At 35.5% G+C, this 19,467-nt stretch overlaps 2 protein-coding genes across 6 annotated transcripts; one reads left to right on the forward strand and one right to left on the reverse strand.

The window, feature by feature from the left end:
* The first annotated feature begins 7,618 nt into the window (after positions 1 to 7,618).
* LOC104110987 (diamine oxidase [copper-containing] 1, peroxisomal-like) lies at positions 7,619 to 16,646 on the forward strand. Of its 5 annotated transcripts, none has more exons than XM_009620569.4 (13): positions 7,619 to 7,930; positions 8,860 to 8,969; positions 9,107 to 9,412; positions 10,209 to 10,321; positions 10,414 to 10,744; positions 10,831 to 11,046; positions 11,125 to 11,361; positions 11,859 to 12,044; positions 12,153 to 12,293; positions 13,235 to 13,503; positions 13,695 to 13,776; positions 14,639 to 14,779; positions 16,024 to 16,646. In XM_009620569.4, exons 1-12 carry the CDS (start codon positions 7,759 to 7,761, stop codon positions 14,774 to 14,776), a joined length of 2,301 nt encoding a protein of 766 aa, XP_009618864.1. In that variant the 5' UTR covers positions 7,619 to 7,758; the 3' UTR covers positions 14,777 to 14,779; positions 16,024 to 16,646. The 5 variants fall into 5 exon arrangements, with proteins under 5 accessions (XP_009618864.1, XP_009618865.1, XP_070033574.1 ...); XM_009620570.4 differs by having other exon boundaries at positions 16,358 to 16,646; XM_070177473.1 differs by having other exon boundaries at positions 14,639 to 16,646.
* LOC104110988 (transcription factor MYB7-like) lies at positions 15,794 to 17,628 on the reverse strand. The gene is made up of 3 exons (XM_009620574.4): positions 17,055 to 17,628; positions 16,809 to 16,938; positions 15,794 to 16,688 (listed from the first exon to the last, which is right to left on the reverse strand). The coding sequence occupies exons 1-3, from the start codon at positions 17,185 to 17,187 to the stop codon at positions 15,890 to 15,892; spliced, it is 1,062 nt and encodes a 353-aa protein (XP_009618869.1). The 5' UTR covers positions 17,188 to 17,628; the 3' UTR covers positions 15,794 to 15,889.
* Positions 17,629 to 19,467: the final 1,839 nt, after the last annotated feature.

Consider the following 19,467-nt stretch of genomic DNA (forward strand, 5'->3'; position numbering starts at 1 on the left):
GGGATGAGTTTGAGTCGATAATACTTGAGCCATGTGGCTGTGAGAAGTCCAAGACATTTGTTGAGTTTCTTTGCCAACAGAAACTTATGAAGTTTTTAATGGGATTAAATGACACTTATGCTCCTCAAAGGAGCCAAATACTAATGATGCCGTCAACACCTTCGCTTGATCAAGCATACTCAATGATAGTTCAGGAAGAAAGTCAAAGGCTAAGTAGTGGATATGGTATAAAAAGTGGAATTCTAGAAAGTGAACCTGTGAATACTGAGAGCAGCTCTTTTGTGTCAGCAAACAACTCAAATGTGAAGTATAGAAAGAACACAAATCTGTTTTGTGATTACTGTAAGATGAAAGGACACACAAGAGATACTTGCTATAAGTTGGTAGGGTATTCACCAGGTTTTAAGTTCAACAACAAAAGGAGAGGTGCTAATGACAATTACACACCTGTGGTACACAATGTGAGTGTGATGGAGGAGACTAAACACACAGGAACTGATGGAATTGGTATGATAAATGGCATAATCAATGCAGCAGCTCCAATTTTCACACTTGAGCAGTATTAACAAATACTCAGAATGTTGAGCAAGGAAAAGGGACCAGCAAAAGAAAAAAACCACCACGAGATGTGGCCAATATGGCAGGTAATTCAATTACTGACCAAATTAAGCGGATCATTGATATTGGTGCTTCAAATCACATAGTTTCATCCTTAGATATGTTATCTTGTCCTAAACCTATTCCCTATTCGAAATCCATTCAGTCCATTTACCAAATGGAGAAAGTACTCAGATCACACATACAGGATCATGTGCCCTGTCCAACACTCAAAATCTACATGATGTGCTTTATGTGCCTAAGTTTCAGTACAATTTGTTATTTGTGTCCAGATAAACCAAGGAGTTGAATTGTATAGTCTCTTTTTATCCTGATTTTGTCTATTTCAGGATCTTTTTAGTGGCAAGGTGAGGGGTATTGGTAGCCTCAAGGATGGACTCTACATCCTCAATCCTTCAAGGCCTGCTGCACCACTCACTTCCACATGTATGACCACCACCCAGATTTTCTCCTTAACTATGTTGTGGCATCAAAGACTTGGGCATGCTCTTCATTCAGTTCTTAAGAAAATACCTACAATAAAGACATTGTTGTCTGATTCTAGTTCTTATAACTTTCATGTTTGTCCATTAGCTAAACAGACTAGGTTGCCTTTTCCTACTAGTATTTCAAGATCTAAATGTTCTTTTGAACTTGTTCATATGAATGTGTGGGGTCTTTATAAAGTAAACACTTACAATGGTTATAGATATTTCCTAACTCTTGTTGATAATTTTTCAAGAATGACTTGGACCTTTCTCTTAAGACTGAAGAGTGATGTGTATGTGATTCTATCAAATTTTCTTCATTTGGTAGAAAACCAATTTTCTTCTACGGTCAAAATTTTCAGGTCTGATAATGGCTATGAATTCTTCAATTCTCTTTGTTCTAATCTATTTCAAACCAAAGGAATTTTTCACCAAAGTAGTTATGTCTATACTCCCCAATAAAATAGAGTTGTAGAAAGGAAGCATAGACACCTACTTGAAGTATGCAGAGTTTTGAGGTTTCAAGCTGCATTACCTTTAAAACCGTGGGGTGAATGCATTGTAGCAGCTACCTATATCATTAACAGACTCCCCGGCACTGTCCTACATGGAAAGAATCCTTATGGGCATTTTCATGGTTGTTCCCCTAAACTGGACTACCTAAGAACAATAGGATGTCTTTGTTATGCTACAAGACCTAACAAATTTCAACCAAAGTCCATTCCTGTTGTCCTTCTAGGTTATGCTTCTACACAGAAAGGCTATAAACTATATGACCTTGACTCTGGAAAAACCTTTGTCAATCGAGATGTTATCTTTAAGGAAAATATCTTTCCTTTTAGATGTCCAAAAGGGAAATTTCTTTCATCAAAACATGACTCATTAATATCCATGCATGCCGCTATTTCTGATGTTTCTTTTCCTTCTTGAACACTGGATCATGTGCCAGTCTCATCTATACTAGAATCACCTACCTCACTGCCTTCATCTCCAATCACTAACTTGCCAGCTTCACCTTCAGAACCTCACAGTCCTCTATGCACTTCCAATTTATTTCCTTCTGCAGAGTCAATTCAATCAGACACCTTACTTTCTTCTTTCTCCCATGAACCCTGCTACTCTTGCGGAGCCTGGATGTCCTGCCTTACCTGACTTACCTCAACCTAAGAAGTCAGGGAGAACTAGTAAGCCACCAATTTGGCTGACTGACTATGTTCATCCACCCCTACCATCCACTTCTTCTACATGTCATCCTATCCAACACTTTGTTTCCTATACTCACCTCTCTCCTCCTTTTAGAACATTCCTTACTTCTTTTTCTGTTGATGTTGAACCATCATATTTTCATCAAGCTAGTAAGGATGACAGATGAGTTGAAGCTATGAAACTTGAAACTGAAGCATTAGAACAGAATAACACTTGGTCTGTAGTTGACTTACCTGTTGGTAAAACACCCATTGGATGCAAATGGGTATATAAAATAAAGTGCAATGCAGATGTCACTATAGAAAGATTCAAGGCCAGACTGGTTGCTAAAGGCTTTACACAATAGGAAGGATTGGATTTTCATGATATATTCTCTCATTTTGCCAAGCTGACTACTGTGAGGGCTATTATTGCCACTGCTGCTCTCAAGCACTGGCCTATATTTCAGATGGATGTTCAGAATACCTTTTTGAATGGAGATCTTGAAGAGGAAGTTTACATGACTTTGCCTCAAGGATTTAGTAGCCAGGGGGAGCATAAGGTTTGTAGGCTACTAAAATCCCTATATGGGCTTAAGCAGGCATCTAGGCAGTGGAATTTGAAGTTGTCTCAAGCCTTGTCTCTGTCTGGTTTTAAGCAAAGAAAGCATGACTATTCTTAATTTACTAAAAATATGGATAACAAGTTTATTTTGATACTGGTCTATGTATATAATCTTCTTGTTACAGGAAATTAAACTTGCACGGGAATCTCTGCATCAACATTTTAAGATGAAAGAACTTGGAGAAGTTAGATATTTTTTAGGTATAGAGTTTGCCAGATCAAAGGAGGGCATCCTTATGACTCAAAGAAAATATGCATTAGAGATGATAACTGATGCAGGCCTAGCAGGTTCTAAACCTAAAGAGACACCAATAGAGCAAAACTTGAAGCTGACAAGCACTGAGTTTGATACTTGCACAAACACAAGTAAGGGAGATGAGTTGCTAAAAGATAGGGGGAGTTTTCAGAGGCTCATAAGGAAGCTTTTGTATCTCACAATAACAAGGCCTGATATTCCATATGCAGTGCAATCCCTAAGTCAGTTTATGCATGTACCTAAAAAATATCACTATGAAGCAGTACTTCATGTAGTAAGGTACATCAAGAAGCAACCAGGGATGGGGTGGTTGATGTCAAGTGACAGAATGAAGAAATAGAAGCATTCTGTGATTCAGACTGGGCCTCATGTCCCATGTCGAGAAAGTCTGTCACTGGATATTGTATTAAGCTTGGAAGTTCAACTATATCCTGGAAAGCCAAGAAGCAGCACACTATATCTAGAAGCTCAGCTGAAGTTGAGCACAGAAGTATGGCACACATAGTAGCTGAACTTGTGTGGTTGAAAGATTTGTTGGAAGAGCTGAATGTGAATCTAAAGCTGCCCGTGAAGTTGTTATGTGATAATAAAGTAGCATTACAAATTGTTGCAAATCCCATGTATCATGAGAGGACAAAACACATAGAAATAGACTACCACTTCATCTGAGAAAAAATTCAAGAAGGTCTGATCAAGACATTATATATTGCCAGTCAAGAACAACCATCAGATGTGCTAACTAAAGCACTTGGACATCAGCAACATGCAGCATTAATCTCCAAGTTGGGAATGAAAGATATTTTTTCATTCTCAACTTGAGGGAAGTGTTGAGATTACAGTTGTAAATGGTTATACATTTATATATTTATGTAGTACACTTTTAGAAGGTGGTTAGTTAAGAAGTTAGTTGTTACTCCCTCCGTTCCAATTTATATGAACTTGTTTGACTGGGCACAAAGTTTAAGAAAAAATAAAGACTTTTGAAATTTGTGGTCCTAAACAAGTCAAAAAGGGACCCAGAGTATTTGTGTGGTTATAAAAGCTTCTCGTTAAGGGTAGAATTATAAGTTTAAGCAAAATTATTTTCAAGTTTAGAAAAGGGTCATTCTTTTTGGAACGGACCAAAAAAAAAATAGGTTCACATAAACTGGAACGGAGGGAGTAGTTTTTTCTTTCACAAAGTCAGTTGTGTTAGTTAGGATAAATAAGTGATGTACAGTTCATCTTCAGTCTAAGCCAGCTAACAAAAAAGTTGCTCCTCATCTCTCTATCGTCTCTTCTCTTCTCTCTCGCTCGAGCTCACTAATGACGGAACCTAGGGCTAGATTTCAACATATACTAAATTGAATTATCATCTGAAAAAGAGGAACATGATATCTTACTTGCATGAACAAATTGATAGTAAATGCAGATGCACTCTATGCCTTCGGCCTAAAACTGATATATTTGTACTAATTTCGCACCGAGCATGACAATGTAATGTATCCATAAGATAGCGTCCGTATTTCTTGGTTTAAACTTATGAATTCGCCTTTCTTTTTCCATAGCAAACGTGAAGTTGAATATTCTCTCGACGACTCTATACAGTTTGATAAATTTGCAACCCATGATTTTCTAGTGCAGTGCCTAAAGTGAGTGATAAGTGACTCAACTAGCTAGATCAAGATTTGAAGGACAACACCCATGGTCAAAAATAAAATTAGGATAAGTGATTATAAAAGGAACATGGTCCAAGAGGTTTCAATAATTAAACTACTGTAATTTGTACATTCTTAACCTGACCTTTAGCTTATCAATCTAGGCAATTGAGTAACTGCGTGATACACTGATCTCTCTATATGATTCTCAGCTCAATTCATTGACTACTAGGTCACACTAATTATTTTGGGACTAGTCTTAAAATGATCAATATTTAATTACCGCTAATCAAGCCTAATTTACAGTTTATTCGTAGCCGGAGTTAGGAGGTCCATTTATGACCCATTATAAATGATGTTTTAATTATATGACCATCTTCATATGATACTGATAAATAACATAAAAGATACTTGTAAGGTCATTATGATTGTAACTAATTATAGGAGATTATTTTCTCGACGGTACTGTGAATGACTAACGCTCCTATTAAAATACTTACTGAAGAAATCATTTTAAAGTTAATGGGTAATTATTTATTTATTTATTTATTATTATTATTATTATTATTTTGCTTCATATGCTATAGGTGGCCACTTCGTGATGCAGGATGCAACTATATATAAGTCTCAAATGAGCAACCCCCTTGGATTTTGAGGTGATTTCTTTTAACAATTGAGAGTGGAGTACTAAGTACTCCGAAAATTGATTTAATTAAAAAACTGCAAAACTATTAAACAAGAGAATGGCAAGATTGTTAAATAATCTAAATTTGCAAAAAGAAAGGAATCTCGGGGGTCCTGGACTATTGGCAACAGGTGGTTGTTTCTATATTGGTGACCTGTCAAAATTGACGAATGTTGTAGTAGTAGTATTACACATTAAAAATGCTATAAAGTATTTGAATATGCAGAGATGGAATAAAGTGAAACAAACATGACTAAACACGTGACGACAAAAGATAGAATAGTGTACTGTAGATAATATTATGGGGGAATAATTAAGAGGGAGCACACGTGAAAATACGAGTAGATCAGCCAAAAACCAACTAATCTACTATGAGGCGAATACTGTGGATGTAAAGCATCACCGCAAGCAAAGCAATTATTTTAACCGTTTAATAGGAGTAATTTTCTTTTCAAGTTTTGCCATACGAAAGACATTTTAATCATACGAGTATGTCTAAATTACTCTTCATCATTTCTCCTTGACGCCTCACTTGATTAATCTACTAAAACATTAAGAGTAGATCTGATAATTAATAACTTCTTATTTTTCTAACACGTAAACATTTTGAAGCATATCCAGCTCGTCAAAACAACGTAACTACTATTATATATAGGATTGAAAGTAGTATATTTTTGTGATTAATACAAGTATATTTAACTATATTAATATTTCAAGTTTAAATCAATGAATGTGTGTACATTTATTATATATCCACAACAGGTGTATCATCTTCATGAAATTACTCGTTTTCAATATTATATATGTCTGTTTCATATGCGTCAAACTAACTTCGAAAGTTAAATAATTTTAATTACATCTTATAATTGTTGCTCCAAAGTTCTAAACAATGAATTTGTGCAATTTCAAAATTAATAACTTAATGTCATTCTTAATCACTAAAGTATAAGGTTCAAAGTTTACTAGATTTTTCATCTTTTTCACCAAGACAAGATAATCCGCCTTTTACAAGAAAGATAAAAATATTATAGAATTCAAAGATCAAAAAAGTAAAAAGAATAAAACAGATGGCAATTAAATCCAGCGACTCTTCCCTTACTTGTCCACTGTTCATCGTGTATCCCTTTTTTTTTTTTACCAAAAAGTTTTATTTCCCAAATTTAGTGTGTTAACATGCTATGTATGTATGTAATACACTTGTATTTATTATCTAATATAGTACTTTTCCAAATCTAATTTGAAATGTATACCCTTTAATTTCAATTAGTGCGAGTTAGTCCAGTTAAATTACTTAACACTTTTATACTTCTTATTTTCCGTTTTTTCTCTTCCTCATTTAGTTTGGGAAATTTATTTGTAATATTGCTAACAAGAACCAGGTTGCTTAGCTTTGGAGATAATATACAATATTTTTGGCCAATCCACCACCCAATTTATCATCCACCAAGATCTGTGGTAATGATTCCTAGTATATCATTTTTAGGTAACTGGATATAGTAAATGCGTATTAAAATCTTTTTAAGAAAATAGCCAATTTTCCATAATGAACATGATCCAATAAACTCGAAAAGAAGATAATTAAATGGCCAACAGAATACAGAAGCTGTGCCTAACATGTGAAATGTAAAATGGGGGCTTGGTCCAAAAACTTCCCAAAATATTTGATTCGAAGAGACATCTAAAAACAACCATTAGGAACATATACAATATACAAAAAGAATATCAATTGCTATTTGATATACAATCTAACTTATACAAGATTCAACAATCACAGCTACTGAAACTATCAATTTGGCCCTTCTAGTCACTAACTACTGTTATTTATCGACATATTGTTTTTGTTCTAATTTGTATAATATTTTTTCCTTCTTGATATTCAAATTATCCGAACTTTCATCCAATATTTTAAAATATATTTTTTCATAATACAAACATGTGAAAATTGCAATTTAATTTACTATAATTTTTGAACATTTAAATTTTAATTCTAAACTATTAATTTAATTTAACTTGAAATATCAATTAAATTTAAAAGTGTCACATGAATTGCGAAATATTAGAAAAATATTGGTTATTTCCAAAGTGCCATTTTCAGCTCTCTTCTATTCTATATACAATCACGGGACATACGTACAAACAACAACAGTCAACAACTATATATTGAGCAGAGTGAGTGGCGAAGGGAGGTGTGAGAGAGAGAAAGAGTGTGCGTGTGTGTGTGTACGTGTTTGCTGCATATGTCAGTAGACTGTGATCACACAATTTGGCATTTTCATTCCATTCGCAATGGCCGCAACTTTGCACAAGGTGACTCCGACTACTGCTTCGGCCTCCGCTTCTATCGCCCGTCGTGAGTCCGCCGCAGCCTCCGTCCTGGTGGACGATCAGCAGAAACAAACGCCGGCTCTGACGTCATTGCTTAACTCTCAACCTCCTTCCTCCAATCCCTCTAGCAAAGGTATATATAAATGCCTTTTGACTCTATACGTAAAATTAAGTTTCTACGCTCTATTCAAACAATGTGTGTGTGTGTGTGTTTTGGCCGGCCGTCGGACTTCGGAGTATATGTATGTGTGCAATTGCACAAGTTGTTATCTCTTTCTGTAATTTGAGCATCTGCATGTTTGATTTTCGTGTGCTTACCGAATATAAATGACGGCTTCGATGATTTTCTTCATCTGCATTCGCAAATTATTTCTATATGCTCCTAATTTCTATACCTGTAGTCTTAATTTTGGTATACATTCGAGAAGGAAATTCTATTGAATAAGCTACAGTAGAATTGCGGTCCTTAAACATTTGTTTAGTCTCAACAATCGGGGTTTACTTTTGGACTTTGCCAGTGTAGTTGCACAATTCCTGCAATTATTTAGATCAAATAATATATTATTTCGATCACTTTGTCCTGAATTTGAATTGACAATCAATCAACTAGTTAACTAATTCCTAATTTCAAATTAGGTGAGATCAAATCATTTGTATCTTTGTATATCCATTTCGCCTATGTTACTCGGACTCTTCGAAAATGTTGTTGGGTGCGTGTCGGATCCTACAAATTTAGTGCATTTTCGGAGGATCCGACACGAGTGCGGCAGCATTTTTGGAGAGTCCGAGCAACATAGCATTTCGCTTTATACTCATGTATTTTTCTCCAGAGGATTTATACTGTAATAGTTAAACTATTCTTAGGTTGTTTGTCAACCTACCATGTCCTTCCTTGTTTAGTGAAACTTAAGTAGATGAAGTTCCTTTTGAAAAGAATAAGAAACGATTTTTTTCCTTTAAAAATTAAGAAAACATAAAAACAAAGTGTACATGAATGGAGGGAGCTTGTTATTGGAGTAGTTGGTAAGATGTTCATTGTTTGACAATTCCATGTTTATGCAGGGAAACAAATCATGCCAAGAGCTCATACATGCCATCCTTTGGACCCTTTATCTGCTGCTGAAATCTCTGTGGCTGTGGCGACCGTCAGAGCTGCCGGTGAAACACCCGAGGTTCTTAATCACTATCTTTTTGTCATCCATTTTTGCGTTGAACAATGGAACAAGTATTAGTTGAACAACAGGACATCATTTGCTCTCAATTTCCCTAATTGTTTTCATTTATTTATTTTTTTGCAAACACATTTTAGGTCAGAGATGGCATGCGCTTTATTGAGGTGGTTCTTCTGGAACCTGATAAAAGTGTCGTTGCACTGGCTGATGCCTATTTCTTCCCACCTTTCCAATCTTCATTGATGTCCAGAAGGAAAGGAGGGCTTCCCATTCCTACTAAGCTTCCTCCAAGGCGAGCTAGACTTATTGCATATAATAAGAAAACAAATGAGACAAGCATATGGATTGTTGAGCTAGCTGAAGTACATGCTGCTGCTCGAGGTGGACATCACAAGGGAAAAGTGATTTCATCCAATGTTGTTCCAGATGTTCAGCCACCTATAGTAAGCACTTTCTCGTCTTTAGAACTTTAAGAGATTAGAAGTACATGAACAATAGATGCAATTGGGTTATCAAAGAACTGAAGTGAGAACACCAAGTAAGAGCAACCCAAAGTTCTTATTACATTTGAAACCAAATGCATTCACTCTTCACTCTAATAATTGCTCATGAAAAATGAATTTTAACTACATTTTCTGAAACATTACCGGTTTCATTTATTGGTATCCTTTAGAATGTTCACTTGGCTAGATGCACCGATTAATTAAGTTATGAACATTTTTGAAGTTGTGAATACCTCCATCCTAATGGAACATTTAGTAAATTTTCCTAGCGGTAAGTTGGTTGTTCTTTTGTTTCTATCAACTGGTCTTGTACAACTGGTGCTCTAGAGATTCTAAACACTCTATGAAACAAAAGAGTCAGAAGAATTTGTATTTTTGTTGTACTAGCATACGGTCTTGGGGCAACGAGGAGAAAGGACACAAGCCAAATTGGACATCCATTCTGATTCCAGAAGCCGATTAAGTGTTTTCCGTGCTATATATACTTTTGTTTACTTATATTGCTCTCTTCTTGATGAACTGTGTTTTCTTTCTCATCATATGGAAAGTAGAGCATATTTATACACCAAAATCAGAAGTAATTTTTGCATGTATAGTCTGTCTCAAGTCAACCCAAAAAATGTTAAAGTTTGCAACTTTTAAGTTTTTTGGCTTAAGTGAGTTGTGGTATAGGTCAGCTCTTTAGATTTCAATAATTCTCAAATTTTACATATTATCTTAACTCTACTGATTGTAGGATGCACAAGAGTATGCTGACTGTGAAGCTGTAGTTAAAAATTATCCTCCTTTTAGGGAAGCAATGAAGAGAAGGGGTATTGATGACATGGATGTTGTGATGGTGGACCCCTGGTTAGTTAAATACCCTTGATTTTTCTTTCTTCTCCCTTAAGAACCGATTTCTTATTTCATTGCATTTCGACCTGAAAATGCTTTCCGCACAGGTGCGTTGGTTATCACAGTGAGGCTGATGCTCCTAGCCGCAGGCTTGCCAAACCGCTAGTATTCTGCAGAACAGAGAGTGACTGCCCAATGGAAAATGGATATGCAAGACCGGTTGAAGGAATATATGTCCTTGTTGATGTGCAAAACATGCAGGTGATAGAGTTTGAAGACCGCAAACTTGTACCTTTACCTCCAGCTGATCCACTGAGGAATTACACTGCTGGTGAGACAAGAGGAGGGGTCGATCGAAGTGATGTAAAACCCCTCCAGATTATTCAGCTAGAGGGTCCAAGCTTTCGAGTCAATGGGAACTATGTGGAATGGCAAAAGGTAAATTCTTTTTTCCAGTCTGATATGCATTGAAGGATTATTTGCTTATACATCTAACATGTCATTCTTTCACTTTGTTTTGACAGTGGAACTTCCGAGTAGGTTTCACCCCTAGGGAGGGTTTGGTTATACACTCTGTGGCATATCTTGACGGTAGCAGGGGTCGGAGACCCATAGCCCATAGGTTGAGTTTTGTGGAGATGGTTGTCCCCTATGGGGATCCAAATGACCCACATTACAGAAAGAACGCTTTTGATGCAGGAGAAGATGGGCTCGGAAAGAATGCTCATTCACTTAAGAGGGTAACTGACATTTCTCCGGTTCAACTATGGATGACTTTTGAGAATGTAAGTGCTAATCTAACAAAATCACCCTTGCAGGGATGCGATTGTTTAGGATACATAAAGTACTTTGATGCCAATTTTGCAAATTTTACTGGAGGAGTAGAAACCACTGAAAATTGTGTATGTTTGCATGAAGAAGATCACGGGATGCTCTGGAAGCATCAAGATTGGAGAACTGGCCTTGCAGAAGTTAGACGGTCTAGACGACTTACAGTTTCTTTTATTTGCACTGTGGCCAATTATGAATATGGATTCTACTGGCACTTATACCAGGCAAGAATAAGAAAATCATTATCAGGAAATCCTCTGTTTGCATGTTCTAAAAAAATTAGGTAACATTGAAGTATCATCACAAGTTCACAGTTTATTTAGAACACTTGAGGGAAAAGAAAGCAAGCAGAAGCAAGATAAAGAATTTCTTGTAACTTTGGTCGTGTTTATGATTAATGTTTTCTGAGAGACAAACTCATTCCTGGGGGAGAAAAAAATCCTTATTCTTGGCCAAATGCTTGAAACAAAACCAATGTTATCATTCTGTTATAATTGAGTTGATACCAATAATAGCTCTACTACTTGCTTATGCCTTTTTTTTGTGGGCGAGGGGGGATTTGCTAAGCCAAAGACAAGTGAATATCAGAAGTTTACATCTATCCCCGAGAAAAAAATTCAGAATTTATGCTCATCTATTTTGCATAAATGTCTTTGCTGATTGTAAGTACGTTTAGCTCCACTTACCATTTTGAAATGATCTGTAAATTTTGTGGTTGCAGGATGGGAAAATTGAAGCAGAAGTCAAACTCACAGGAATTCTCAGTTTGGGAGCATTGCCCCCCGGAGAGTCTCGTAAATATGGCACCACAATAGCACCAGGATTGTATGCACCTGTTCATCAACACTTCTTTGTTGCTCGTATGAATATGGCAGTTGATTGTAAACCAGGAGAAGCACACAATCAGGTATTTAGTGGAACAAGTTACCGTGTCCATCCGGAAGTTAAAGTAATTTCATACCTTCAGTTTCCCAATTTTTAACTTTCTAATCTGAGTTGTTAGTCCTTTGTCTAGGTTGTTGAAGTTAATGTAAGAGTTGAAGAACCTGGGAAAGAAAATGTTCACAACAATGCGTTCTATGCTAAGGAAACAGTGCTTACGTCTGAATTGCAAGCAATGCGGGACTGTGATACTTTATCTGCTCGTCATTGGATTGTAAGAAGCCTTACTTGACTGTATCCTCCTTTCTTTTTACAGGACTGTTCTTCAGGTTACTTCCCTAGCACAGTATCTGCTGAGATATGTACTCAATAGTAGACTGTGGTCCTTAAACATGGCCACTGATTTTTGAGGGAGCTAAGTACAATGTGTAGAACCTCCACCTTAATGCTAGTATTCTCATATGAGAAATCCTTACAAGTGTCATTCTTAGCATTTGAACAAAAATTGATCGCCTTATTTCTCCAAAACAATGATGTTAAGAACTTTCTGTGACTTGTATGTGTTTGGCATAAGAGTACTATATGTTTCATTCTTCTGAAAATCACGAACTTTTGTTGAGTTTTGCGCTCTTTGGTTAGATGTGTTTGGTGATCTTAAGATTACAACAACAACGAAAACAACAAACCCAGTTTAGTCCCACAAGTGAGGTTTGGGGAGGGTAGAGTGTATGCAGACCTTACCCCCTACCTTGTGAAGGTAGAGAAGTTGTTCCCGATAGACCCTTCGCTCAAGGAAAGATAGAAAAAGAAGCAATAGCATCAAGCAGTAACAACAACACGATAATAGATTAACAGAAGCGAAGAAACAAGAATAGGGATAAGAATAAGAAATAGAAACAACAGGTAGTAAAAGAAAACTAAACATAAGGAAATGCAAGAGCAATACTAATACTACTGCTATGGAAAAGAAATACGCTCAACTATACCTACTAACCTTCTACCGTAAGATTGCAGATGAAAATTTCAATTGCAAATTCATTTAGATAGGATGGTTGAACTTTATTTTGTTTCAGCATGTGGTATTGTGGAGTCAATTTTTAGATTCCAATATCTGCTAGCTCAAAACATCAAGGAGAAGTGGAAGAAATTGAATACTAGCATCCCCAACCGTAGTAGCAGAGCCATCGATTTGACTGCGAACATCTGATTTTGCAGGTTAGGAACACAAGAACATCCAATAGAACAGGACAGCTAACAGGGTACAAGCTGGTACCTGGCCCTAGCTGTTTGCCATTAGCTGGTCCTGAGGCTAAGTTTTTGAGAAGAGCTGCATTTTTGAAGCACAATCTATGGGTTACACAATATGCACCCGGAGAAGATTTTCCAGGGGGAGAGTTCCCTAATCAAAATCCACGTGTTGGTGAGGGATTAGCTTCTTGGGTTAAGCAAGATCGTTCTCTGGAAGAAAGTGATGTTGTTCTCTGGTTAGTTTCTCGACAGCTGTCAATTATGCTATTACATTGGAGTTGCTGGTTTCAGATTGTTTTGCCAAACACACACACTTTAACTTTCATAAAGAGCTAGATGTGGAACTTCTAATTCCTTGGAAACCTTTATATACATGTTTGAGAAGTTACCTATTCCTTGAAATTCTGATCTACACAGATTATTACAGGTATGTTTTTGGAATCACACATGTTCCTCGGTTGGAGGACTGGCCTGTTATGCCAGTTGAACATATCGGTTTTATGCTTCAGGTATTCTGGAATATGGATGTTATGTGTTTATTTTGTATGAACTGGTGTTTTTCTCCTTATCTTTGTTATCATCTAACTTCTCGTTATCTATTGTGTTACCTTTTACTTGGTACTAAAGAGCTGATTAAGTATTGTATCAATTTTTTGTAATAACTCAACTCATTCATACATTCGCTATGTGTATGTTAGAATAACTAGCCAAACATAACCTTAGAGTGTAGCATTGGAAGTATTGGCAGTGGAGTAGAAAGGATCGTGAATATCCACAGAGATCTTGAAAATCAAAGCAATTGGGAGCTGGTAGTAGAAATGAGAAGGTTCTTTTTCAAGTTGTTATCTTGACATTAAGTCTGGATCAGGTTAACCACAGTAAGTTTAGTGATAAAACTCTCCATCCTTTTTAATTACTGAAATCTCGTAATCTTTTTTCGAAATTGCTGGATAAACTAGAGAATTATATCTCTTCCTCAGAACCTGTTTAAGTTTATTGTCCAAGTTTAGCAATGACTTTATCCAACTCCAAAAACCCGCTGGATAATATTCATTGTGAAAACTGTTAAGTTTCCGGCTGCCTACTGGTTAAGAAGATTCATGGAAAACTTAACTCCACCTATGTAAAATTTTGCATAGCCGATCTTCAATCCGGATAAAGAAGAGGGTTGTGATATCTTGACGGCTAAAACAATAAGTTCCCTAACTAATTTGGTATTGAAACATAGTTGATTCATTGATCGATATAACATGGAAATTCGGTTGAAAAGGGTTTAGTTCTATACTCATAAGTCATAATAGAAGGTGGATGGTTCCGTTTGTCCATAACCTCTTCAGTTTAAAGAACGATTATTTCTGCTTGTTGGTGCAGCCGCATGGATTCTTTAACTGCTCTCCTGCTGTAGATGTACCTCCTCCTCGGGGATGTGACTTGGAAATCAAAGACAGTGATGGTTCAGAAAATGGTGTAGCAAAGCCCACTCCCAGTAGTTTGATGGCCAAGCTTTGAAAGGTTTGTGATTCAGAAAATAGTCCTCTCGTATTATCTGCACAGACACACAACAGGCAAACTTCCATCTTCTGTTTCTTTCGGTACTGTCCTGAATTAGTTGGTGCTACCACATGGATGTTGTTATACTTTAGATAACGTGTTTATGCAAAGCATGTCCTGTTTTCTATTGACCTTGAACATCGTTATATAGAAAAACTAATAACATTCACTCTCTTTGTATTTTTATTTGTATGGTATAAGCACTTTCACAGGTCCATCTTAAACTTGAATATTTGAAAAAGATTATCAAATACCACTATTTGCATCGGAGGTCTAAAATTCATGCAAAATATCAATTTAAAACCTTCTCTGACAATTAATCCATAGTACTACAAACAAGACTCATATCTTCAAGCTCTAGAAGTTTTGGGTTCAATTCTTGCTAATAGTAAGAAGGTTATACATGTATTTGTTATTGATTGTACATTGTAAGTAATTTCCATTGTAGTTGTTCATAATTATTCATTAATTGATTGATTGATTACTCACACTTCAACTTGATTCCCTGTGTGGTGATACTACTCCTACCCCCTCCCCTCATCCCTCTGAAAAAAGGAAAGAAAACTTGGAGTCTTGGACGTACGAATTTAAATGCACAACAAAACTTTTTTCATATGTATTGTTAATACACTTCATATAATTCAAAAGAGGGGTTGAATTATGGGTGTTTTAACTTCGTTATATGCGAACTATCTGAACTTGAAATATATTTCAAGAGCCAAGTAGCTCGTCTTTTGTGTCATCTAGTCTTAGATTTAGTCTAATGACAGCTTAGTTAAAAAGAAGGATAGTTAAGGACAGTATCTCCTGTTTGACAGCATGGAGTACATTTTACCAGATAAACATACTAACCACAAAAGAATGTAACAAAAAGCCATTATTCTTCTAAACTCTTGAGATAATACGATAGTAAAGAATTGAAATTTGACCAGAACTTTTCAAAGAAATAGAAAAGAAAGGGAGAAGAGAAGATACTCACCTCAAAGTTCTCTTGAGTACAGTTTTGTATAATTGTACGTATATAAGAAGAAGTAGATTCGAAAAATAAAAAGAGAAGATCGAATTTACATCTTAGATATGGTGGAAGACAAGATTTTCCCCACATGTATCTTCTGATAAGGAACTCAATGGATTATTACTGAAATCTTCTTCATTCTTGATCCCACCATAAGGATACTGAAACAGAGAATCTATTTTGTTCTCAGAACCCCATGACAGGTCTTGAGGATTTCCCACCATTTCATTCATCTGAATTTCAGCAGCATTATGATGGTTATTCATATTTGAACTATTGCTTGAGCTCTCTTTGGCTTCACTTGTATATAATAAACTCATTATTGAACTTGAGCTGTCGGAAAATTCAGTTTCTGTCATGTGTCCATGTTCAAAATTTGTTAAACTTGGCATTGAGCAAAAGCCAAAATTTGGATTCCCCTCAATTTGGTTCTGATGATCATAAGGTCTCAGATTTTGTTGGCATTGACCTAACAGTTCTGAATTGTACTCACTTGGATCATCATTTGCTTGGAATTCATACAGAAACAGAGGATCAAACACTTGTTTGCTCACAAGTTGGTTTCTTGAAGCATCTGTTAATTGTCTATTTGCTTCACAGTCGACACTTGTTTCACTAAGGTGAAAAGGTTGCTCCATTTTAGCTGAAATTGACATATTTGGGAGCTGTGGTATCAGCAACATTGAGGCCTTATCTGTACAGTCTGTCTCATTTCTTACTTGATTTTCACTTAGTGGCTTGTGGGTGTTTGGATCAATCCCTTGCTTTATTAGCTTCTTCTTTAAATATGAATTCCAGAAATTCTTTATCTCATTATCTGTTCTCCCTGGTAATTGTGCTGCAATCTGTGCCCATCTGGAATTTACAAAAAAAAAAAAAAAAAAAAATTGAATCGAATACACAAAAGGGGTAAAAAAAAGAAACAGCAAAACACTCGTGCTCTAGTTCTTTTTGAGTTTAAATAACATGAAATACCTGTTTCCAAGAAGTTCATGGAGATTAAGGATGATATCCTCTTCTTCCTGTGAGAACATTCCTCTTTTAAGATCAGGCCTCAAGTAATTTATCCATCTCAATCTGCAACTCTTTCCGCATCTTTGCAGACCTGCAAGAATTTCTCCACACGAGTAAAGTTTCTTTTTCACTTCCATTCTATGCCAAGAAAAGGAAAAGGAAAAGGAAATTCAACAGTTTAAAGGAATGAAATGGAAAATATAATACCAGCCAGCTTAGGGACTGAACTCCAGCAGCCAACGCCAAATTTGGTGATATAATTGCACAATTTTTCATCTTCTTCTGGTGACCACAATCCTTTCCTTAGCTTCTCCTTAACAAAAACAGAATGGCGTCCCATTGATTATGCAGCCTAAGGTTTTCCACAAGTTTTACCAGTAACCACTTGTCACCTTATAGCTGAGACTATTGTTCAGAATGTATGGAGATGGGATTAATAATCTTCATAACCAATGTTTGAGAACTAAATATCAAGGCTAATATATAATCTCAAGAAGTACACAGAGATATCATATTTAGAATTTGATGTCCAAGAGCTAGAGAGAAGGAAGAAGCTAGGTGAGGCAATTAAGTGGTTTTTACGCAAATTTTTTGATTGGATCTTAAGATATCTCTGGGCTCTATATAATTATTCTAGCTTTCAAAGGAAAAGGAGGAAGAAGAATTGCTAAAGCATAAGATAAATGAGAATTACTCCTTAAACTTGTAGCTAAGAGTAGTAATTTGTCTTTATAATCATTCTTTGGCTATTCTATATATCGGGTATATATTATTACTCACCAGCACAAATATTGAGTAACTTTATCCCTCGAGACTTAATTAGGACAGTATTATACATTTATGATGAGTTTTGTGAGTGTTAGTCGTTTAGGATCAGTTTCCTTCACAAACAGGAGTATTGGACAGGTTTCGCTATTTGATACGAGGATATATAGGGGACCTTTCATCAACAGTTTATTTTAATCGCACCTTTCTTGCAACCTCAAATTCAGCACTGTGGTCATGTGAGATTGGACCACTTCTTTTTTTGTTTGATAGTCATTTCTTCTAAAGATTCAGAGTTATTCTTTAATGTCAAAAGAATTAAAAAAGTTTGAATAAAAAGAAAGAGCTTTAACTATTTTCTGCATGAGGTTTCCACCTTCCAGGACCTTTTTTTAGACAGTAAAAGAACAAGTTTTTCAATCCCGAAAGAAGACGTAAGATGATAGAAGACGAAATTTAGTGCATTTGGACGACTTGTCATTTATATTTGTACATATATTTGTGGGTGAGGTTAAAAAAGAACAACTTGAAGATCGACCGACACAAAGATTTCAAAGAAGTCTTGGGTCCATGCACATAATTTTCTTTTTAATCATTAGGTACGAAAATTTACTTCCTCACTAATTCAGATTCATGCTGCCTTGTTAGGATCTATTAAAGAAGTAGTATTTTCACCATAAATTTTTTCATTCTTAAGATTCAAATTCGAAACCTTTAATTACGGATGAAAGGATCACATCCATATCACCACACTCCTTGGAATTAACGGAAAGGAATTGCTTTCTGGCTGAGGGGAATGAAGGAACTGAAAAATACGTATATGAAATTTAGTTGGAAATATTCGAAGTGTTTTGCTTGCATGCAACTTCATCAAAATAAAAGAGACTTTTATTTTGAAGATTCATCATTAGAGCTTGGAAACAAACTCATGTTATACGGACAACTGATGTCATTTTCAATTGAAAAGTTTATCCAGTTTGTCAATAAGAGTTGAGACAATGTACAAGAGAAATATACATAGTTTAACTAGTTTGTCCAAAATCATTACTAACTTATTTTTAGTTTTTCCCGTAACTATATTTAAAGAAAAATTACTTCCGTCCACATATTTTTTATGGACCATTTTTAAAATTAACCTTATCTGATGTAATAGTTGGGAGAAGTACACAAACAGTTAATGTTAGGGCTACTATTTAGGGATTGACCAATATTTATTCTTGAAAATTTGAACTAAAAATCTTAATTTCAAGACAATTCGAAATATTTGTGCCCCAAAAAATTGAATAGAAAAACTCAAATTCAAAACACATTGACTAATTTCAAAATTACAATTCTAAAAAGTAGCTACGTGGCATTTCTACTAAGTTGTTATCATAAGGGCACTACCTTTGAAACTTGAAAGATCTTAGAAATCATTGGTGTGCTTTTTTCACCCTGAAAATATCGGTATTCACTTTTCCATTTTTGTTAGAAAATAAAGTACAGAATTTTTTTCACTTTTATTTTGTGCCATAAACTATTTATATTCGGTAGTCGAAAAAGTGTATAAAATTTGAATATTTTTTATATATAACATACAAAATGTAAATATACAAAAAAAAAAAATGACTATTATTTTGATAGCGACCATATAATGTGATGGTTGCAATTTTATACGGCCAAAATGTAAAATTCTAATACGCGGATTAGTAATACCTAGATAAAAGTATCAAATTAGAAAAAAGTACCTAGCTTTAAAGTAGGCAATCCATGCATGATGACCCATGTATTATTATTTGTCATATGCGTATATAACTTTAATCCTTATTGAGTACTCAAGATTTCCTACCTAGCTATTCCATTTTTTTTTTTGCTC

Source organism: Nicotiana tomentosiformis, chromosome 6, assembly GCF_000390325.3.
Source record: "Nicotiana tomentosiformis chromosome 6, ASM39032v3, whole genome shotgun sequence".
In the NCBI taxonomy this organism is placed as follows: Eukaryota; Viridiplantae; Streptophyta; class Magnoliopsida; order Solanales; family Solanaceae; genus Nicotiana; species Nicotiana tomentosiformis.